The sequence below is a fragment of the Anser brachyrhynchus genome (genome assembly GCF_964034855.1).
Source record: "Anser brachyrhynchus genome assembly, chromosome: 1".
NCBI lineage: Eukaryota > Metazoa > Chordata > Aves > Anseriformes > Anatidae > Anser > Anser brachyrhynchus.
The window spans coordinates 77,299,181-77,323,982 of NC_137694.1; the positions used below are offsets into that span (position 1 = coordinate 77,299,181).

A 24,802-nucleotide genomic window follows, 5' to 3' on the forward strand; every position below is an offset into this window, starting at 1 on the left:
AGTTACACAAAGTGCAGACCCAGAAGTATTCACAAGTAGGAGAAAAAAAAAAAAAAGTAGGATAACATGGACATAGTTATTAACATGCATTGTATAAACCAAATCAGTGTGAAATTCAAGTGTACATGGTTAATAAGAGTAATATTGGATATGCTTAGATATTTGGAGTGCTTGTAAAATGGAAAGAAGGGCTGAAAGCTTACATTTAAAAGAATAAAAACAGGGATTATCTCTTGCATGCCTAATTACTGTGAATCAGGAGTTTGATAGCTATGCTCCTTGAAGGATCAAAACGCTAGCAATGAAGCTATCAGGAAGAATCTAATTTACATTGGAGTAGAACCACCCCAAACACTTTCTGACTTTGCCTCCACATTTTTCATCTCTGATGAAAGAAGCACCTTTGAAATTACAAAAAAAAAAAAAAAAAACACTGAAGAAGTTATTTATTTTGTAGGCATCACACAACAGCAGGTTTCGGAATAGTATTCAGCCTTACAAGTGCCCAATGGGACCAGACATCAAACTTTACAGAGAAGCAACCATTGCTAATTATCACTACACAGTTTTCCTCTGCATCTTTTTCACTCTCAGATGGTCTGTTCCAGAGCAATCAGATATTCAGTTTGAAAAGAAAAAAAACACAGGGGCAATCTGATCTTCCTGATGAAAACTTAGGATAAATTCACACCTGAGAAGGATAGTATCTGAGCCACTCTGAAGAAAAAGCTTTTGAAAAATAACATTTCCACTACTGCCTCAGGAAACCAGGGCCCTAGATGTGATTTCTCTTCTTTCACTGGGTCACATGCCAAGGATCTCTGTACCTCTTAAAAACAAAATGAAAAACAGAAGTCAAAAAAATTATGGGTGACCCCACTTTAATATGGCAATGTTGATCATTACACGCACTGTCCTTGTGCACAGACTGGGACTCCATGGTTCCAGGCAGTGTATAGGCATACAAACAATACTGCCTTTACCCTACAAAACTAACAGCTTTAGAGTAAGAACAGCTCATTGAGAGAGACAGAGAACTAGGAAAGCATGCAAAGATTCTGCAAGACTTGCACGTAGACTGTTTGCCAGGAATCTCCACAACTACCTGAAAGGAAGCTGTGGGGAGCTGGGGGTTGGCCTCTTCTCGCAGATAACTAGTGATAGGACTAGAGGGAATGGCCTCAAGTTGCGCCAGGGGAGGTTCAGGTTGGAGATTAGGAGACATTTCTTCTCAGAAAGAATAGTCAGGCATTGGAACAGGTTGCCCAGGGAAGTGGTGGAGTCACCACCCCGGGAGCGTTCAAGTAAAAGTTGGACCTGGTGCTTAGGGACATGGTTTAGTGGGTGACATTAGTAGTAGGGTGATGGTTGGACCAGATGATCTTGGAGGTCTTTTCCAACCTTAATGATTCTATGATTCTGTGACTCATTGAACCATCAGTCAAGGATGATACCCTGCTTATTGGCACAGGTAACATAAAGGATGTTGTCTGTTGGGATGGAGGCAAAGAAGAATAATGACAAAAAGCTCCGTTTTATCTCATCTGAAGAGCTGATTGTCTTGCACTTTCCCTCAAGGTCAGTCTTAAGGGGTACAAACAATATTTTTCAGTCAGACTAGATGAACAAGATAAATCATTCACTGATTATGTGAAAGCAGAGGCTAGTAAAAGCCAAGAACTGGAGGGAGAAAAAAAAAGTATTTTTTTATGTCACCCAGAAAGAAGCCACAAAACCAAACCTACATGTCCCTAGCAGAATTGTACTCAGTAAGTGGATACTGTTGACTAAATCCTGGCCATGCTGAAGTCAACTGGAGTTCTGCTGTTGACTTTGATACAACCAAGTTTCACTTTAGCAACAATCTGTGTTGCAAAATAAGTAGTTTCCCCACCATGCTTCTTTGGGTGCATAACAATCCAGCACCCACACTTCTCACTGAGGGACTGCCTTGAAAAGATGAGTGCAACTGCTGTGCCAATCACAGCCACAGCAGCCATGGTAGGATGAGGATGTGCCAGCCCTGGATAACACTTGAAGAACAGACCCTAAACTGAGCAACTGAAAATTCAGAAATTCTGCCAAGACTGGAGCTAGGAAAGCACTACTGAAGATCTTAAACTGATGTGGTCCCACTTTTCAAAGACCTTGCTTAATGACATGGAGTAGAGAAGAGCTCCTATCTGCTATATTCACATACAGGCCAGAACATCACAAGGGTTCTCAAGGCCTCTTCCCTTTTTTTTTTTCTTCTTTTCTTTGTATGTGTGAAGCAAAAGGAATAGCGGATCGTCATGTATATCTGTTTATTGCACAGGAAGAATGAGTTTTGCAGTATTTCTTCTCCACATATTCCCTATGCAAAACTGATCATTTTAATTGTCTGCAGAGGTTTCTAGGAATAGATTTTACTGTGCAGCAACACCATATATTGAATTTGAATGACTGTGAAGTGCCTCAGGGAATTGCTATAAAGAGCATCATAGTCATACCAAAGATTATTTATCTCTGGCTTTCTCATTTCTCCTTCTGGCATAGTATTGGATCACAGAATAGATCTGTGTAGCCTTTGCATTTATTGTCTCCTTTCACCTAAACTGTCCGCTATTAAGCCTAGTCCCATCACTTAAATTCGCAGCATTGCTTCTGAACAACAAGCTACACTGTGCATATGCCAAGTCTTGCTGCAAGGGAAAGGATGAGAGACAAGCCAGTGGATTTTAGATTAAAGAAAAGGCTGGAGATGTCTGAATGGATGAGTATCTATAAAATGGTCAGCCTACAAAAAGACTAGCCTACCTAAAAAATAGAACACACTCCACACTCCCATTCTACATTCTTGTCATAGTCACAACCTAATTAAAAATTATTAACAAAGTATTGCTTGTTATTGTTTCATGCCCTGCTGGCAGGTCTAACTCAGTTTGATTCTATAAACTGAGAAATAGAGGTACAATAGCAGCTCCATGCAATCTTCACTGTGTCCCCTGGGTAGAGCACTGACCATTAACAATGGTCTGACTGTCTCCAACAGCATAATGTTTACTGAGGTGGAGTGATGGACAAGTTCAGCTGAAACAGACTGTCAGAGCTGTGATTCCAGAGATCTTACCCTGGAAAGATGACGACACCTCAGTTCCATTCCCAGTTCTGTCTTCTGCACTTATTATCAGGGAGAAAACTGTGCGTGTCTGTCAGGTCACTAGGTTTTTCTCATTAGTAGCAACATCCAGTGATCTTTGGCTACGAGAATAAGCAGCAACACTAAACACAAGCCTGTTATAGCAAAAAGGTGCCAGTAAGTTCTGCCCTTCAGAGTATAAGGCGCTTTTCCCTTGATGTTTTGTACCATCTCCACACAGTTTTAACACATCTTCCTTACAAACAATAAGAAAAACAAAAATGTTCAATGCATTAGAATAAATGGTCTGATTGAAAAAGTCGACATCGTTTAGCCTAGAGAAAAAGACTGTGGGGAGTCTTGTTAGCAGTCATATGGGGAAAAGATAAGAAAAAAAAATCTTACGTTATAGCCATGGGGTAACTCTAAGTTAGACATCAGGAAATGCATCCTACACGTTAGGACGGAGAAGTAGTGGAATGGACTGTCTGTGAAATTCCCATTAGTGGAAGCTGTAATCATTTATTAGATAAAATCTGTCAGATACAGCCCAGGTAGAGCTGTCTGCCATGGGGCAGAGGCGAGAGGGCAGTGACCTCTGAATACTCCTCCTTCCCCCCCAGCAGACAACTATTCTGTGCAGGTTTCAACATGATACCATCAAAACGGGACATCAGTACCTCTGTATTTTGGTGTAGCACTGCCTAGTGAATCCCTATATGAAGATGCAAGGCTTTTTCCCCTAAAAACCTAGCTTTGTAAAAGTAAAATTATAAAGGGTGCTGTATGTCTGGATTACGTGCTGTGAGTGAATGCACTTCTTTGTGTGGTCTTCTGAGTGCAAAAGGAACTATATGAAAACAGGCTTGCTCATGTTGATTTCTGTTTGGTGTCTCCCAGTTGAGGGGATACATCTGGAGCACTTGTTCTTTTATAACTGGTGCTTTTTGTCCTAGTACAGCAGGTGCAGGATGGAGCTAACAAGCATATTCCCAGTCAACATGTGTGGTTGCTAGGCATTCCCCAGCATAAGTTTCCAGCCAACTATGTACTTAACTAGATACAACAAAATCAGTGAGGTGTTACAAAAAGGGTGAGCAAGGAGGGATGTTTGAGCAAGCTGCCTGCCTATGTATACCACAGATGGTTGCAGGAATGTTAGTGTCGCTGCTATCACCTTCACCGCACTGACTTTTCTCCTTTGGTCTCTGTAGGAAAGCCTCATTACCATGGGACTTAATAGGTTGCAGACACTGTGGTTACACCCCATAAAACCATAAGTAAGAAGATGTTATACACATCAGAAATTGTTCTATCAGCATTACGTAGTACATTAATCCCTATCTGACTGAACGGCTGACTAGATAGCCCCATCAACATGAGACAGCAACACACTCGCTTCTCAGTGTAATACACCTTTGCCTAAATTGTTCAATGAATCTAGATGTTGTCTTAAAATAAAAGCCTGATAAAATAAAGCTTGATAAAACACTTATCAAGCACAGGATGTGAGGGATTATGGACTTCATCTGCTTACCCTTAGCCACACAACTCCTGTGCTAGGCAGACTAGCTGGGGCAGCACTAGGTAAACAGAGGCAGTAGGCTCTTGTTAAGACAATTGACCTCCAAGAGCTGTTTCACATCAGGCTTTTCCATCCACAGGTACTACTCCTTCACACCAAGACAGGTAGTTTATTCATAAAGAAAACTTCTCTCTACCCTTTCTCACAGAGGCATGTTTTCTGAACAAAGGGAAAAGCCAGGCCCCCCATCATGTGTATGTTTTGCTCTTTCTGTAGTGTGCAATTCCCACACCAGAGTACAAAGGTACCTAAGTCCATCTGTGTGACTTGGAGTTCTTAGAAAATATTACTGCTTTCACAGAGCTAGTATTTGGGATATAATTCAGGGAATTCCCAGCTGATCAAGTGACCATCTGGAATCCAGTGCCTTCCATCTGAGCTTTCTGTAATTGGAGATGATTAGTCCAGTACATTTTACACAGAGAAACATACAGCCATTGGAAGTAGAGTCTACATGAGGCAATATTCAGGTAGCTGTGCTGCAGCCAATCTGCTGGCATCCAGGAACCTTGAACCTCCAGCCTAATCCTGACCCTGAGATTTTGTAACTGACTTTCAGCTTATAGATCAATGGCTCACTTAGAAATGTGCAATATTTTGCTGGCAAAAATGTACTTCATATGAAAACATCCTGTGAATACCCACAGCAGCCTTCCTGGGATTGATGGACTGCACTAAAGCCGGTGAGCCTCAACCATAGTCTTGGTATTCTTAAATATTCTTCCTTGAAAACACCTGCAAAGCCAGGCAGAATATATGCAATCTGCTCTTGCACATAGCATACCTGAACTAGCACTGCCAAATGTCACCAGCCCCAAAGGCCCACAGTTCACGGAAGTGTCTAAGATAGTCTTTTAAAAAAAGATACCACTTCTGTGCTGGAAAGAACTATTTGTCACAGCATTCTGTATTGGGACTCTATATTACTCAAGTCCAGATTCACAAGGCTGTTAAACATCATATGCTGACTCATTTCAACTGGAAAAACACCAGTGCTTTCAGTTATCTTGCCACTACAATCCATCCCTTTAGCCAGCACACACAAAATTATCACCTCATATGGGTAGTTTTTGGCCATTAGACAATCTGCAGCACCAATTTCATTGTCAAAAACATCTCCCCTAACAACTCTAAAAAAGCATAGACTCTGTTGATCAAGAAAAAGGAAACAGCCTGAATTCTTGACATGAGCAACAGTAAGCTAAATGTTACTTCTCATGCATGTCCAGCATCACAGGATTTTTCTGGTACATCCTAATGTACAAAAAATACTACTGTGCTGTTTTCCCAGTGTCTGAAATGTCATTTGGAAGCCAATGCTTGCCTCCCAGGAGCCATTCAGATTATAAAATTTATTCTGAAAGAGAACCACAGTCCTTCTCCTCCATACCATAACAGGTTATAAGGACTTTAAAATCAACCATGCCCAGCGACATAAGTCAACTCCTGAACTGTAATGCAGCAGATTTCTCATTAAATGGAAAGCTGGGCTTACACTCCACCCTAAGCAAGAAGGCACAAAGGTTCTTTTGAAAGTCACTATATAATCCTCCTACAAGATTTGTAACCATGCTACCCCTTTTTAATAGCTTCTGTAGTAGTGTAGCCTCTCCTGATTTTCTTCAAGCCTTCAGACTCTGCTAAGCTGTTCTTCCACCCATAATTAGGAACACTTGGAAGAACAGGGGTACTACATCTTTGTTGCAGGTGAAATGCTTTCTGAACATCATTTGATATACTGCTACACCCCAGTACAATTTACAAGTCACATCAAGAAACCAGACTACTATATGAAAAATGCAAATATGTAGTGTTTCATCAATCCCTACTCAGGCTTCTGCCAGGTGGTAAGTGCCAGCCATGAAATGGAATCAAACCTTAGTCTCAAACAAACCAGCATTGATTTTAAGCCTATTTTAGTAGTATTTCACCAAAAAATCTAACTATCAAATACAGCAAATTAATATAATCAAATACAATCATTGAATAATCAAAATATATAGTCACATTTATGATAAGAAGTCTAGAGATTGAACAAGGTGACTCTTTATACTAAAATTCATCGATAATAAGAAAGGCTAACAGGTGGCCAGAATATAAAGGATAAATTTTACTCAAGGTTTAGAAACTGACTTCCAAAGAAGCAAAGGTTTAATTGCCCTGTGGGTGGAAGTCTTGGTATATTAAAAAGATCACTGTCAGAAGAAAAAAAAAAAAGGAAAAAAGAAATGCATTGAGAAAAACTTCCTTTTAGCTTCTCATCCGTTACATAAAGCTACCATAAACCGAACAAACCAAATCTAACTGCTGTGCCTTTGGGCAGGTTAGGACTAACTCTTACTTGTGTTTTTATCTCTCAGCACAGCAGATCATATACCCTGTAATTACTTGTAGCCATGAGAAGCTCACTGCTCCTATAGCTCCTCATCTGTAACCACTTCCTTTAATTTTCTTCTGCTTATGACATTTCTAGCTTATGAAGCAGAAAATTTATGTTCCTGTGAAAAAGCTGAACACTGACCAAAAGTCCATAAAATCCCCATGGCATAGTACAGCCTCTCCAGTGGTCCTAGCCCACACTGTCCTCTTCTTCCTCTTTGGGTTCAGGAGAGTCTTTTTGCTCTGGGCTTTGCATTCCCACAACATAACATGGCTTTATTCATAACTGTGTCTTCCAGGTGTCAAAAATATCTCTTGAGGTAGAAAAATTCAGTTGTGCAGCAAATGAGAAGAAACGTTTGCGAGTACACTCTGCCGTGCATCCTCGCTGCCTCTGACAGGGGATGCACTTCCACGGGGCCCCCTCTCTGGGGACAGCACAGCCCCACATCACCTAGCCTTGCCCACGTTCCCAGCCCTGTCACAGCCTCTTCACTCTCAGTAGGCCTGTATTGACCACTCAGTAACCATACAGCCCGGGGTGCTAATAGAAATGAATAAATCAGCTGTGCTATTTCAAGCGTTTTCCAATATTCAGAAATCACTCAAAGCTGAAACACTCTCATGGCTGAACTACCCTGTTGAAAATACCTCATGTCCCTTCAGTCTTAAGTGGGCTCCATGACGATCCCACTGGTTTTAATGCTATTTTAAGTGCTGCTCAGTATCAATGCAGAAGATGAACCATGTTTGCTCTTCCACACCCTCATATCCCCCAAATCCCAAATGGCAGTGGATTGATCTGTGGTTTTTTGAACACCCAAGGGCCTGTCTGCAAAAGGCACTGGGGTGTGCTTGGATCAGCTCCTCTATTACCTAGGACAGAAAGTGATTGATGCTCTGTCACTTCAGACTGGAAACAGAGATGTTGAGCTAAGGTGGCTGGACCCTTTGCTTTGCCTTTGGGCCAAACACTTTGCAGCCAGATCTCAACCTTCCCTTCCCCTCCATTTGCTACATTTGGAAAGGTCAGTGTCTATTTATGTACTTGCGTTAACTGACATAAAGCCAGTTTGGCATGTGCAGATAAACTCCATTGCAAACAAACTCGAGGCAGATAAATCACGCTCACCAAATGCAGTCTGGCTGAGTGGCTGGCTGAACACATTTTGGCAAGCCGAGAGAGACCAAAGCACACATGTGGTGATCAACGAGGACAGAAAGCCACTCATTGGTCTGCTGTAACTTGCTTCAACAAGAGCACATTGCCCATCCTCTCATTAATTACTTAAAATTATGTATGCTGCATCTTACAGTCTTTTTAGCATAACTTTAATTTTCACCAGCAGGCATGTTCGCATCTCGTCTATATGGAGTAGTTTCAGATGGACCATGGCTTTTGCTTAACTGACCGGATATAACAGATGCTGCCCTATTCCTGGTTTGCCAACAGGCTACACAAAATGGTCCAATTACACAGTTCTTAATTAGTAAGTAATCAAAGTGAAGGTAGGGGTTTCACTTAACTAAATACTAATTGAGATTTTTGATCTCAATTACCATGATGCTACTGAGATTACCCAGTGCTGAAGGGAAGACTCATGCTCTAAAAGACCAAAATTTGTCTGGTCTCTATATTTAGCATTTCATTTCCTAGTTTATGACAGGCACTATCTGACACAATTGCTTAAGCTATTCAGAAGCCAACAATTCAGAAGATCTTTTTTTTTTAAATTGCATTCCTAATGTGTGCATATTTCTTCACGATACATAACTACCCTTCCTCATTTTAATATTTTCCATATATTGCAAGAATATGTTTATTATATTTTTGTTTTGATTAAATATATGTAAGACCCAAGCAAGACAAACATTTGCATTACAGTATAGTTAACGAAGAAAAAAAATAGAGAAAAAAATTAGGAAAATAAAAGGGACACTATCAAGAAACTCCTCCAAATACTAATTAAAGGCAGCACAAAAGAAGTCAGGGAAGTACCATTGAGATAGTAGAATTAATGGAAGAAAATATAAGAGTGGCTCAATAAATGTTAGGTCTGCGGGCATTTCATTTCCCTACCCAGGACATCAAGGGAAAAAATCAGGACACATATGACATCCAATATATCAATGTATTTCTCCAAGCAGCAATTAATTACAGAGCTTACTAAGAACAGAGTACTTCAATAAGTTGGATTGTTGGTGAGAATTTACAGAATACTTAACAGAAAAACAGAGCACTTCCGAAGTCAACACCAAAGGTAATAATTTCATACATTCTGGCAGCAGTGCAGTCCATCAAATTCTAAACCCTTTACTTTGAGTGGCTTGCCATTTTAGACACAATTTTTGGATCAAGGCTATCTTCTGGTGTAAAAACCAGTCAAAACAACTCACAGACTTTTACAAGTAAAGCAATAACATTTTACCTGCCTTTATATTGTGGACTAGAATTTCAACTTTAAACTCCAATTAATAATTTGAAAGACCTTGTGATCAGGAGAAAAGCAATATATCTGGAAACAGCTGCCAGCTTTCCCAAATTTATTTGTGGTTTGAAGCTATTTCCTTTGGATTTCTCATAAGCCGTTTGTGATGATTATTCATGAAACACTCATTGCAAGCAGCCATTCTTTCATCTGACAGTATTTTGCAGATGAAATTCAGAAATGATATGGAACAGGTGGGGGATCATTTTATAGTAATTTGAAATAATTTACTAGTACTAAGTATATCTAATTGCTTCAGGTAGAATACAATAAAATAAGAAAAAAATCAATGAGCTATTTTTTCAAATTAAAAGGTTGAAGTTTAAGATTTGAAAATTCTTTTGAAATCTGTTCTCTTCTCTCCCCTCCAAAATAATACCTTACATAGCAGAGCTAAAAGTCCCATTTGATTTAAATATTTATTTTTTTCTGCGGAAGGGGAGAGGAGACCTCGGAAATTCATCTCAGCTCTACTCAAAATCTTCATATAAGCTTTTGACATCAAGCAAAAAAATCTATTATTTGCATAGACAGATAAATACTAGGGTGAGGTTTTTTTCCCTAATAGTAAAGATGGTCTGAAATTCAGTTCTGAAACTCTGAGGAAGAAAAAGGCCTCAAGGAGTGCAAAATTCTTTCAGAAAATATTTGAAAAGGGCTTGCTTTCTTCTAAAAAGCAGGTGACTGTTAGCTTACTTTCCTCTCGCGTGGCTTTGAGTTACAGCCCAGCTGCTCCTGTGGTTATGGTCATGTTTATTCACAGCAACTAAAAGTTACTGGGTGGAATATATGGAAGGCTGGTTTCTTCCATTTTAGTCAGACGATAAGGGGTGGAAAATGCTGGTTATACCTTCTGACATGCCTTGGTACAATGCAACAGGACCAGAGTTACATGATGGAACCTCCAGGCTGAAGATCCAGAAGCGTGCATGTCTCTGTCCTGCCAGGGACAGGACTCATGAACACTTAAGAACACGCAGTTCCATTTTCTGTATAATATTTGAACCACAATGGGGAGGAACACATTTACAAGTCACCCATGGCCTTTAGTGGCCAACCTGAGACACCACAGCCTGGCTATTCAGAGGCTTACCCAACCACGGCGCCTGTAGTAGAGCCATCTGCATCTCTGACTCCTCAGTGCCCCCAGCTATTCGAAAGTTCCAGCTAATGCTGAAACTTTACACCCACATGAAAAGCTTTAGAAAACTGGTAGGTACACATTAAGAATAACCTTCTTTTGTTAATATTAAACCTATACCGATGGTCACATGCAGACTCCATGCTTTTTGTCTCTTAAGATTGGGAAATAATGTTGTAGATCACACCAAGCAATATGATAAAGCTGCTGTCAAGAAATGTCAGCATTCAGTGACTGACAGCTCCAGAAAGCGCCACTGTAAAATGTTTTGGGAGATCAGATGCAGGTGAGGTCTCCACCCTCACCGTACCCAAGGTCATGCTCTGTGACAAGATACATCTTACTACCCCTTGCCTTCTCCTGTTGGGTATCGATAATGAACCATTAGCCTTTTCTCTCCAGCATGGGAAAGATGTTACAGCCTGTGTAACATTTTTGTTTCAAAAACAAACAAGCAAGCAAGCAAAAAAACTTTTATTCTAGAAATCAGAGGAAAATGGCACAGAGAGAGAAGGGGGAGAGTAAGAGGAGGCACTTCTGGCAACGAGAATTGTTGGTTCATGCAGAACACTGCAACATCAAATTTTGTTCTCATAAATTGAAATGAAACTCTGAATCATTCAATTCCCACATTTTTTTTTATTTTCTCTTGCATATTTCATATTTGCATATAAAAGCTGGATTTAAAAAAAAAAAAAAAAGCTAGCAACAGAGTTGATAAAAATATCAGCTGAAATATTACATTCCAAAAATGGTAAAATCAAATACCATAACACTACCAAAACCTTTCAACCTTTTCACTTCAGAGAAAATTTGGAAAAAATAATTGAACTGATATTTATATTTTGATAAAATAGCATTTTTCCAGTGGAAAAGCAATCTATCAGAAAATGTTGAACCAGCTATAAGAACTTTATCTACATAGATTACCCAGAAGAAAAATATTCTATTTTGTATTGCTCACATTCAAAAATAATAGACATTTTGCATATTAAGTTCTGTGATATTTACTGCTGTATTATTCTGCATTGATGCATAGCCAGCTTATTCCATTCCATCAAATATAGCAAGTTTCTTATTTACTTTTGAGTTACTTTATCCTTAAGTTAATAACCACTTAAGGATTGAGAAATCTGCAAGCACAAAAAGGCTTAAGCCCAGTAGAACGATGTGGATGGAGCTTTTATTATTATTATTTATTCTAGAGGAAATATTTTTTCAATTATATCAACATAGCTGCAGTCCTTTACATTCCTGTTGCGTCCCCTGACCATTTTAGAGTATTACCCATATTTTGTAAGTGGTTTTAAGCTTCTGAATACTTTTGAAAGGAATATTCATCTTTACAAAAATTGCTTTCCTGTTGCTAGTAAGCTAATAGACGCCATTCTTCAAAGCAGAGGCCTGTAAAATTTAGTCTAGTGTTTTTCTTGAAACAAAGAAAGAGGTAGAAAACCACTTCATTTAAGAATTTACTGCAAATAAATCTTCCTAAGCTTTTAAGGTTGGCCAGATTTCATCTGATAAAGGTTTACAAAATTCCTCCAGGCAAAATACATATGAATAATACATTACATTATGGGAAGCAGCACTTACAAGAAAAGAGGAAGTAGCAGGGAGTAGCATGTGTCAGAAATGAACTGCCTTCCAATTCATTAAAGGAATAACATTTTCAGAACCTGTCCTTAGCACTGTTCTGGAGTTGGAACATCTTAACTATTCAGCTTTCTCACCACCACCCCAGCAGCACCTCACCATCCTCTTTGCAGCCTGCTTGGCAAGCCGAAGGGACCTAGGGACACTGATGTCCTTAGTTCATGCTGTCCCCCTGTATGTCTCTCCAGGGCTTCCCAGACCCTTGCTCTCAATCTGGCCAACTGATAATCTTTGTGGAAAAGGCTTGGGAGCTGGGGAACCGCTGGACTTCCAGAGGTCATGACTCCTCTTTAACCAGCATTTACCTCTCCAAAGGAGCCCATCCAGTACTCTGCAATTTTCTGTGACAGTATGTAGGACACCACTGTGACTGGGCAGAGTGCTAGATTTTAATCCTGACAAAACCAAATATGAAATTTCAAATCCATCACAAAATACAATGACCTCTCTATATCAGCCCAGGTAAGGGTTTTCTAAAATGTTGAAAAGGATATACATATTTGGAGTGGTTGCTGTCAACATCTATGTGGAACAGAGTTTACAGCTCTACCAAGGAGTTTCGTTTTCTCCAATCAACAGTGCAACACTGTAGAACAGATCATTAATAGTCATCATAAAAAAGATTTACAGCTGCTACACTGGGACACACTATAAGCTTTCTACAAGTCTCAAAGGCAGGGAGAAAAGCCCATTCCAGCAGGGCTGCCTCTTCCCAGCTATACCACAGCAAAACCACTCTGCACACATGTCAGACATTTACTTGTTTATTCAGCTTGCAGGGACCAGCAGCAGTGGAACAGACTTGAGGAATGCTTAGTGCAAGAGAGGCAGAGGTCCATTACCTGGTTCATTGCAACAGGCACAGCGAAATGACACAAGAGCAGATTAGTAGCCTGAACAAGATGCAGCTTCATGCTGCTTCACCACGTTAACACAGGAAATGGCCCTTCTGGTCTCTTTTCCCTACATCTTAGATCTCCGTCCCTCTTTATCCACCAAAAGAAACTAATTCAAAGTCATAACTCTTTTGTTGAGATCTGGAAACCACTGTAGAAGTACGTATATATATGTAACAACCTCTTTGATGTTTATTCACACCATGAGTTTAACAAGCAAGAACTCTGCTACACGTATAACTGAAACAGCAATAAATGAAAAGCCTGGTGTGAATGACTCAACATTGACTGTGAGGCTTAAAAAATACCTATACCTTTAATCTAAGAAATTGAAGTAACGTGTAAATCTATGAACATGTCCAGATGGTTGGTTTTCTTTAAACCTATAGCCACATAAAACATCTCTCCTTCCACGTTCAAAAGTCAATATAATAAACTCATTTAACATCAGTTCATATATTAATTAAAAATACAAGCAGCTTAGATCAATATTACAAATTCTCAGCACTCAATAAGCATGCACCTAACTCAAAACACTTTTGCTGAAAAACAACAAACCATTTCTAGTATTCATAACGCAACAAGAATCAACTAAATCACGTTGTCTGCTGCTGTTATTGTGCTTACATTGCTTGCCATCAATAAAATTAATTTATTTGGAGGTAACTCAGACAACTTCACACAAACCACCTTCACACCCTATCTAGACTGATCAAAAGGGAAGCAATCCTACATGAGAATTTGAAAGGTAGAAGGAATTATTCCAGATAATCAGCATCACAGCAATCAAGATGAAAATCTAGTTCTCTACCAACCTTTTCCTTTTGGAGACTTCTTTTAGGAGCTGGACTTGATGATCTTTGTGGGTCCCTTCCAACTCAGGATATCCTATGATTCTGTGATTCTAATTTAAGCCAGGCAAATTCAGCCACAGTATGTGGCAGCAAATCCACTGACGTCAGTGGAACCGATCCAGTTCGAACTTGGATCCAAACACAGGCCAGACGCTGCCCTTTCAAACAGTTTAAAAAAACAAAAATAGGAGACATATGCCAATGACACTAGCAGATGTTTAAGTATTATGGTAGGAAATTTTCCTCAGGATGCACCTCCGTGAGCCCCACAGCCCTGTCAGCTCACACAGCATCAGAGCCAATCTTGCCAGATTTGATGTTGTATTTACAGTGACAGCTTCTTGGGACACGTGGTTACGCAAGACCTGCAGCCCTTGTTCAGCTGAGGGAAGTTTCTGGCTCTCATTTTTTGAAACCACAGTCCATGAGCATGATCACTGCCAGAAAAGCAGAAATCACACTCTAAAAATAGCCAGAACTTATCATCATTTTGAAAATCAAGACTGGTGGACCTATTTCATCACTTGTGTATATTTGCACATCTGGAAAGTGGCCAGGGAAATACTGCAGCTATTTTGCAATTTTCAGAGCACAGAAGTAAAAACTCTGTTTTGAATTGACAAATGAAGATACAGACTATTTCTTGATGAATATTTAGGTAACTTATTTGTACCATGTTACCATTTAGTATATTAATACTTAAAGTGAGAAGAAAAGAAAGCTACCAACCTGTGGGAAGAGAGAGTAAGTTGTATTGTCAATGGTGAAAGAATACAAAAATTCCCCATCAAACCAGAGGTTCTTTCCCATGGGGGAGTTCAGCTTTGTCATCACAAAGAGCTGCCCAGGGTCACAGCAGTCTTCCAGCAGTTTTCTAGAAAAATAAAAAATAAAAAAAAATTTAAAAAAGAGAAAGAAATGAGTTAGAGCTCTAGCAGATCCATCTCTAAAGCCCATCTTTAAGTGATGGCTCAGGCATCTGAGAGCCTTCAGTTCCTGGGTGCTACAGAGCAAGCCTTTCATTTTCCCAGCAGTGTGATGTGCCATGGGTGACACTGCACATCAGTTAACAGATGCTAACAGAGAATTCAGAAAGCAGGATCTCGAATTTAGCAACTTCCTCATTTTTTAATTTTTAATTTTTACTTAAAGAAGGGCCGCCAATCCTTATTTTTTTTCTAGAAAATCTTAAAAGTATCCAGTTAAAAACTAAACCCTCCATTCACTTTTGAGTGGCACAGAAATAAAAACAAGATTTAGCAGAACAAAGTCCATCCTTTTCAATCAATCCAAGTTAATAAACAACTAAGTTCTCCAACACACACAGAAATCAGAGAAGCACCTTTGAAAATTAAATCTGAGTTATATGAAAATTCAGAACCCAACCTTACTCATGAACAGTAGGCCTTATATAAAACCCTGCAATTACATAAACTTGAGGATGGAAAAATTTGGCGTCTCTTTCCAGTTACTAAATATCCTTGTGCAACTTTCACAGCAGTATTAGAGTCTGCCTGGAGCGCCTGACTCAAGTCCAACTTGAGTCATCTCAGTTTGATACATATATATATACACACACACACACACATATATACACTTCTCCTTTTCTCATTCAAACAGTATATCCTCTTACACTTACTTCCCTAAAATATCTATTACTGAGCTTGAGTAGCAATTTAAGAGCTGATGAGGTTGTATTGAGCAAAAATTCTGTAAAAATTGCTGAAAGCTCAGCAATTATTATCTTGAAATACAGAATGGTGAAAAACTCCAGACATTTGCAGAGCAAGAATATCCCAAAGCCAGCACGTGGGTAGCTCTTTAAAGGAAGGATGAAGCTCATATTAGTTTTTATATGTAATAGATACAATGTGAAAATATACATTGCACAATTATGTCAATAGAGTATTTTAATGTATTGGTGTTTATTATTATATTAATAAGATATATTAATTTACTGTTTATTTTAAAGTGAACAAGACTGAAGCCATTTCCAGTGGCTGTATAAGAGCTGCAAATGGTAGGCAGAAGAAAAATATCAGTTATTAGTGACTACTTAAATGTTTTGTATAACTTTCCTCTTTTGCGAAAGAGTAGATTTTACTCAAAATGAAGAAGTCATTCACACAAATACGTGGGTTTTTTTCAGCATTTTCCCAAAGTCTCACTGTTACTTTTTTTTTCCCTCTAGAAAATGATATGGAAAAGATCAGTATTTTTCCTGTCAAAAATAGATAGTTAAAATAGATAGTTAATACTTTTACTTATAATATACTTAAAATAGATAGTTAATACTTTTCTGCAAGTATGTGAATACTATTTTACATAGATATTTCAACTGAAAATGTGCTGAAAGCCATAGAGCATACTCATTCTGATATTTGCAGGACAGGAAACAGCTTGAAAATGTTGCATGACAAGCAGCAATCTATAGGATTTAGTACCACTCATTAGCTTTTTCCTCTTGTGAAGTTTAGTGATTTGCTTTGGTTATCTTCCACGGCAGCTCTATCCCCACCACCACCAAAGGGCCATGTTCTGCTATAAATCAGCAGCCAGTTTCTAGGAAGAGCTGCAAGGAAGCTCTTACCCTTTAACAGGCCAATCAGCCCCTGCGTCCCCACAATTAGACAAAGAATCAAAAGCTTTTTACAAAGACTCAATCAGAACCTTATGCCACGGTGCTTTGTGGCTCAAAATTTCAATATATTGTCCCTTTGAGCACAAGACACTGTCACATACCCACACCTTATCTAGCAAGGGTACAAGGCGCATGCCTGCAGAGCATCCTACTGCTCATAGCGCTATAAGCAGACTCGCTTCCATGTGTTTGCCCTATATTTGCACCTGAATTCCTCCAACTGTGTAAATCAATAGTGGGCAAGTCAACTTTAAATGATGACCTTAAGTTACTGATGGACTACACAGTTTCTGGAGCAGATTACCCTTAGTCCACCCATTGCAGAGCTGTCTTGTTTCCCTCTGAGCAGAGCAGAGCTTTAGCCAGAGTGGCAATCCCAATTCCCAGAAAAACCACCAGGACAACCTACACCCAGAGAGGCTTCCCATCATCCTCCTGCATTACCAAAACGAGGAAATCAAACTGAAGGCAATTTGAAATCGCTCGCCATATAATCTTTGCAAAGCAGCTTAAATCAGGCATGGAGTATTTCTCCAAATAAATTTGAGCACAGAGATTTGCATGGCTTTCAACAAACTTTAATTTGTAGCTTTAGGAAAGAAAATAATTTTTGCTTCTCTTCCCTTCACCCCTTTTTTTCTTTTTGTTTGTTTGTTTCTATAACTATTGCAGCTTTTCAAAAAAGTATACAGTAATCCAAGATCAGCTGGAGCCTCCAAGTACAACTGCATAGCAAAATTAAAATTTCCAACTGAAATCCTGCAACTCATACCTTCATTGAAAATCTGATCTAAGCAAGAAACAAAAAACAATAGATAACCCCGTGGAAAAGTAACTAGGGTATGTTCTATATTAATGGATCTTTCTTTAACCAGGGTAAATGGATAAGCTAAGGAACAGCGCTCTGTATGTGTTTTTTTTCCCTAATCATCTGACTAGAGACATATCTACTCTTCCCTCTCCCTAAAAATGCATTCTTCCAGTTCATTCTTCATTAATAAATCTATTATGAAAAAGCAGTAGGTGTCTCCCCAAAGGCCAGAGATAGGCAGGTCACTAGTTCAAGTATTATGCACCTGCATGTATTAGCACAAAAAATCTTGTGCACACACATGCTTTCTATCACAAAAGAATAATTATAACTGTCTCACATTATTCAATCTCTCTTTCTGATCCAAATCCAAAAATTATAAAATGAGAGATGTTCCACAAAAATACACATTAAGAAGGAAAAAGGTATTCAAAGGGAAACTAAAGCGGGGCAATTTCAGGATGATGGAGTCTGGACTGATTTGATGAACTTGATTCAGCTAAAGCGTTACAGTAGAATTTGCAAAATTGTAGCAGCTTTTAGCCAAGGATTTCAATTCACTGCAAGCACTGATTCATTCGCAGGACATAAATTATGTACTTTGACTCAAAGTTATCTCCAGTTCAGAGGAGGCCTGCATATGAGAGGAATTAAATGACCTGAATACTGGCACTTTTGCACACTCAGACCTGAAAACACTTAAGGGACAAATCCCACTTGTGAGAGAAGCAGGATAAAAGTTACTATGTGAATCTCACTTCAGGAATCCAAGACATCAGGCTGAATTGGGCACCAAGCAGGTCATTAACTGCAAGGCAGTATTAGCACTTAAGCGACGGCAGATCAACTCAAGCAGCAACCTCTGCTCAAGGTGGGAACTGAACAGCAATTCTGAGATGTTAGCCACATCCCCACGGTACACTTTGCTGAGGTTAGATCAGCAGACATTGCACATTGAAAGAAGCAGAGTTGGTACCAAGGATCCTACATCCACATTATACGATTTTCATGGGATTTGCTGCAGACCAGTTCTGGTCTGCTTCCACAAGGAGCCTATGAGTGATTGTGGCACATCATGCCTTACCAAAGCGTGGTAAACAGAGACAATCAGGAAACGTGCCTGAAAAGCCTACTTCTCACCAAAGGGCTAATATAGATGCACCCTTTTCCACCTAAAAGCAGAGAGGAAGCCAGACAACCTTGGAAAATCTAAACCAAAATTCAAATGCATCATCAGTGAAAGATCTTAGGTAAAAATACTAAACTATTAATTCTTGAACTTAAACTAACAAACTTCTCAGTTTGGTTTCAGTTTGCAGCCACTTAATGCGAAATCTTACCCTGATTTCACACTGGTCCCAGTGAAAAATGACTGAGTGGCTAGATCAAGCATACCAAGTATCTTCAAACTGACAAAGATAGTATCTAATAGTGGAAATGTGCAATTCTAAAGCAGAGGCTGTCAACCAGGAGGTAACCTTTTGCTATCACAACTTCTTCAAAAAGTGTTGCAGTCAATGGCTCAATGTCCAGGTGGAGATCAGTAACAAGTGTTGTTCCTCAGGGGTCAGTACTGGGACTGGCACTGTTTAACATCTTTGTCAGTGACATGGTCCCTGGGATTGAGCGCACCCTCAGCCAGTTTGCTGATAACACCAAGCTGCGTGGTGCGGTTGACAGGCTGGAGGGAAGGGATGCTATCCAGGGGGTCCTGGGCAGGCCTGAGAGATGGGCCTATGTGAACTTCATGAGGTTCAACAAGGCCAAGTGTTAAGGTCCTGCATCTGGGCCAGGGCTAAGCATAAATACAGGCTGGGAAAAGAATGGATTGAGAGCAGCCCTGAGGAGAAGGACCTGGGGGTGCTGGGTGACGAGAAGTTCTACATGATCCACCAACGTGCGCTTGCAGCTCAGAAAGCCAGACATGTCCTGGACTGCATCAAAGGCAGCATGGCCAGCAGGGCAAGGGAGGTGATTCTCCTCTGCTCTGCTCTCATGAGACCCCACCAGGGACACTGTCTTCAGCTCTGGGGCCCCAGCACAAGAAGGACATGGAAGTACTATTACAAGTCCAGAGGAGGGCCACAAAGATGATCAAGGGGCTGAAGCACCTCTCCTGTGAGGACAGTCTGAGGGTGTTGGGGTTGTTCAACCTGGAGAAGAGAAGGCTTCGGAGAGACCTTATTGTGGCCTTCCAGTACCTGAACAGGGCCTACAGGAAAGCTGGAGAGGAACTCTCTGTCAGGGAGTATAGGGATAAGACAAAGGGGAATGGCTTTAAACTAAAAGAGGGCAGATTTAGATTAGATATAAATAAGAAATTCTTCACTCAGAGGGTAGCGATGCACTGGAACAGGTTGCCCAAAGAAGCTGTGGATGCCCCATCCCAGGAAGTGTTTAAGGCCAGGTTTGATGGGGCTTTGGGCAACCTGGTCTGGTTGGAGGTGTCCTTGCCCATGATGAGGGGGGGAGGGGGGATGGAATTAGATGATTTTTAGCTCCCTTCCAACCCAAACCATTCTGTGACTCTCCACATGTGGAGCAGCTCCTGCACACCCAGCACAACACTATAACCGCTCCAGCTCTCTTTGACAGGCCTGAAGTTAAGGGCTTAGGCCTGATCTTAAATAGAGCAATGGGCAAAGGTGACACAGCACAGCATGGCATACAGGGGAAAGAAGAAGGGACAAAGAGTTTATTAAGGCCTACAGGTGCCCTGATTGTTGACACTATCAATACTCCTTTTTCTGCCCCAAGGTGACAGCACTTTTACAGCAAATCCTCCCCACACACTTGCTGAATCACACACAGGTCCCCAGCCAGGTGTGCAGAGCAGTGCACCAGTGCAAAGGCAAAAAAAAATGACTGAGGTTCAGGTTCTGTTCTGAGATACAAATAACTGGTCAAACCCACTGCTTTAGTCAGATTCTGCTCAGCTGCTGGGATTTAACTGATATAGTACTAGCCTACATCTGGTGACTGGAAAACGGAGCCATAAGATGACAGCACAGGACTGCAGCATTTGGTCTGACAAAACCTCCTTTTGTTCACATTTCAGTTCACATTTGCCTCAACTTCCCATGTTTTGCTTTGGGAGTACATGAATCTGAACACCCGGGGGGGAAATCTGCCCTTGGAGTTTCAGCTGCTATTTACTCAAAACAGGGCCTTCGCCCACAGCCAAGGACCGGCAGCCCTGCTGACATCCAACGTGCAGGTGGTCATTCGGCTTCTGTAACAAAGGTTTGCACAACCCCGTTTCAGTGTAGTTTCTTAATTGCTTCCATCGACACATCCCACAGCAGAGGCAGGAGGACATCTCTCTCGATAGCATCTCAGACTCCTGAACTCAATCCGCACCTACTTGCCAGCACAGGCACACTGAAGGAACCCTGCACTAATGCCCCATCAGAAATCCCATAGGGATTAGCATCACTGGCAGCTCTGAAACTGAGCTGGTCTCACCAGCTCCAGCACTGTGAGGCTCGAAATCTAATCCTGATATTCTCTAAACCAGGAATTCTTCAAAGTAATGTTTCTATGAGAATAATATTCGCACACATTTTTCCAAGTTTTGGTGGCAGAGGAGAGACCACAACTGCTGCTAAATAGTGAAACTGTTGCTAAATAGTGAAAATCTTGCTTTTTACAATTTTACACCCAGCTTAGAGCTTGAATTTTTGTCACTTCAGTTTTGTTTCTTCTTTTATTTTTTTTTAAAAAAAAGATCCCTCCGCTTCGAAGATTTCACCCTCCCCTGTGATGAGTGGAAAAGCTATAGTTTCCTGAATTTCTCAACTTTGAACAAAGTTTTTCACTCCTTCCATCATTCTCATGGCTACTCTCTTTTTTTCAAAATCTACCTCTAAATATACGAAGCCTGTAAATAATATTTTTAGGGTAGTCAACCCCTGACAATTACAGGGACAAAATAACCTCCCTGCTGTTGCCCATGCATCCCACACCCAAGGTCCAAGCACATATACCCAATGAACTATTTAGCGCTCCTTGTCACTGCCAATGATTCCCAGGATGAGGGCATCCATCTGTAACTGCAACCTGCACCCTGATTTGTTAAAAATGAAATTTCACATTTGACATTAGGAAGCTTAGGAGGTAACTCAGACTGGTCTATCTCTGGGCCTGCCCACTGGATCAGCTACTGCCCTGCTCCTTTTTACATGTGGAAATTTTAATGTTCACTTGAAGATCACTGATTAAAAGAAATGTGGAGGGTCAAGCATCTATCTGTGCAAGTTAACAGCTGGACCCATTCTGAATTCATTCATTCAACGACCACTGCCATCCAAGTACATAAAAAAATCTAGCCCCACATCCCATCTCCAACAGTAGGCAGTGGCTAATGCTTACAGACATAAAAGAGTCATCTCATATAGTCACATAAGGGCTATAGTTTTGGCTATTTTTTGCTCTGAGCTGGCAGCCTGAGAATTTTATGACTCTACAGAAGGCTACACAAACCATTCAATAACAGTAAAATCATGGATTTGTTTGCAGTCAGTGTGGCTGCATGACCTCATGGATGCATTTTGCATTCAGCTTCTGAATATTCTGTAAAAACATCACTAATTGGGTTTGGTCACACACTGTATTTTTCTTTCCAAACAAGGTCAACATAACACTTATAAGAAGGGGTTCGCTTGAAGAAATCACTGAAGCTTCAAAGCTTAAATGGGGTTTACAGTATTTTAGTGTTCAAAACACGCTAGCTTGCACCTTAGGAAGGATAGAATACAGCAAGTATGAAGAGTCTTAAAGTGGAATGTAACATTCTTGTCTTATCAGGGTAGATATCCTACACAAGAAACTCTTGCTTCATATATCTAACTGCCCCTGTATGAAAGCTGTGGTAAGAACATGAGTAAGAGCCATGATGCTAATGGGTGCACTCAAGACACCAAGTTACACAACACAGAGCCACATGGTCTTTCTCCTTAAGATCAGAAACAAAACTGGCTCTTGCCACTAGAGAGACTGCCACTGCTCTCTATAGTAGAGTTTATCCCACCTGAGATGAAATTTAAAAATAAATTCAAGAATATGATCTCAAAATGGCTTTTCAAAGAACATCACGTATAAGAGTCCAAAATAAACAAGAGAGCAGCCAAAGCAAATGCTCTGTATATTCATAAAAACACAACAAATTATTACTATTTTGGGGGTGGGGAAGAAACACTAGTTTAAGTTGTAACTAAAATTGAGACATTTGCCAAAAACATTTGAAGGCACGGGACATCTAAATCAAGAATGCATCATTTTGTACAGGTTCATTTCTGAAAAGTCCCCAGTTACCTAAGCCTGAAGAATAGGTCGATATGCAATGAAAAATAAATATGAAAAGGAGTGGACACCACAGAGCAGAACATAGAGATAATCTGTTCTACTTCCCAAACAAGCTTTCTACAATATAAAATTTTTATGAAGACTAAAGTCACAGCAGTTTTTGTCCTCATATTTATGGATATATTTTTCCTTGTTATGAAACTTTCAGACTATTTCAATGACCCCCTGCATCAATTCCTGTTCTCTGGACTTTACAAGGGTCATGTAATATTTTCCCTATACTCCCCAAGAGAGGAAAGAGATCAAGACAATAAGATCACAGGCAGAAACAAACCAGGTACTAAACTGCATAGACCTGCAACCTGCATGAAAAGAAAAAGGTTGCAGAAACCATGGATGCTTCTTAGAAAAAGTACAGTTCATGGAAACTACGTTCATTAGTTTAGTAGTAGAGTTGTGACTTGCTAAAGTAAGAAATTTAATAACAAAACATTTGAATAATTTGCAACAAATTGACAAATTAATAGGGAAGGGGAATGGGGGAATTATGAAATTAAACACTTCCATCTTTTCTGCATCATCAATACCTTTTCCTTTAGAACTTTCTTCCAAGTCTTTTTGAGGTGCCCAAAAGGGAAACAAAGTATTTTATGTAACCTGAGAGTATTGTATTTTGTGGTTTTCACTATTTTAAAGTCACTAAACAAGACATCTGGTGCCACCTGCACAGTATAGTTAGCAGTTCTGCTTTCCAGATTGCAAAAGAAAAGTAAAACTGTTTTTTAATGTTGAGTATTGGGCTACCCTGTATCCTTACAACCCTGGCACAGTACAAACCATCTTGCACAAGGCAAAACCTGAGCTGTCACCTATTGCATCATACCACCCTAATCAGTTACTGGATTTGCCCAACTTTTTTTTTTTAACGTAACTTACAACAAATAATCTCTTTTTTCAAGAAATGTACAGAGTATCAAGGAAAACATTTTTCCTCTACCCTCCAAAGCAAACAAAGCAAAGAAAGATAGATTTAGTGTTTAAAATGTCAAGGATCTGAAGTCTTTTATTCTTTTTCTCAAATTTGCCTATATTCTCAAACTTGCCTATATTCTGCTCTCTCCAAATTGAACTGTGGCTCAGCTGTGAATGCAGTTACTTTAGTTGATTATGCATTCTCTCTTTGATCAAAATCCTACATTTTAAGAAGAGTAATTGAAAGGATATAGTTTTCTACCACTGTAAACAGACATGATTCTTTTAATTGTATCATATCAATTTATTCCATATCTTCATCAATATTTCAAGTGAAGAAGAGGACTGAACTGCACAATACTTAGATAAATCCAAATTTTCCAGGGACTACCTTCGTTATTGAATGATGTTCACAAACTAGATATTTCCCAGAGAATAGAGGTCTACCTAAACATCTAACAAGCTTTAAGTTTACCTTTCCTCCTGTCAATTCTTTTACTTACAAACTAATTTGATCTGGAAAGCTACTGAAACACAGAACTTTTAGTTTCTTTTCACAGAAATACTGTATGGAAGTACATTTTGATTCATGTAAACTGGCTTCAAAATGCCGTGCACAAAGCCTACCTACGAGCTTGGAAACACAAATCATACTGTATGAAATATAATGTATGAATTCTGGTATTCATTCAGATAAAGTTTTTCTAAGACTCTTATATCAGATGTATAAAGAGCTATGTAAAAGGAAACCATCACAATATTACAAGTTCTGACTTGCAATTAGCAAAAGCAGTACTGTAGCACAGCTTTATTACTTATGCAGCTACATCTACTGGAATGCAGGCTGCCTCCGAGTTGTATGTGTTCTTCCCAAGGAAATCTCAACCACATCCAGGAGAGACAGCAGTAGTGACTTGTCTTCTCACCTAGAGACTGTGACTAACAGCCATGTT

At 39.8% G+C, this 24,802-nt stretch overlaps 1 protein-coding gene across 2 annotated transcripts in view; it reads right to left on the bottom strand.

The window, feature by feature from the left end:
- Positions 1 to 24,802, bottom strand: part of ST8SIA1 (ST8 alpha-N-acetyl-neuraminide alpha-2,8-sialyltransferase 1) — a 149,269-nt gene that overhangs the window by 93,428 nt on the left and 31,039 nt on the right. For both annotated transcript variants that reach the window (XM_080597124.1, XM_080597123.1), the window contains exon 2: positions 14,851 to 14,995. In XM_080597124.1, coding sequence (XP_080453250.1) covers positions 14,851 to 14,995 — 145 coding nt within the window. The remainder of the gene's footprint in view (positions 1 to 14,850; positions 14,996 to 24,802) is intronic.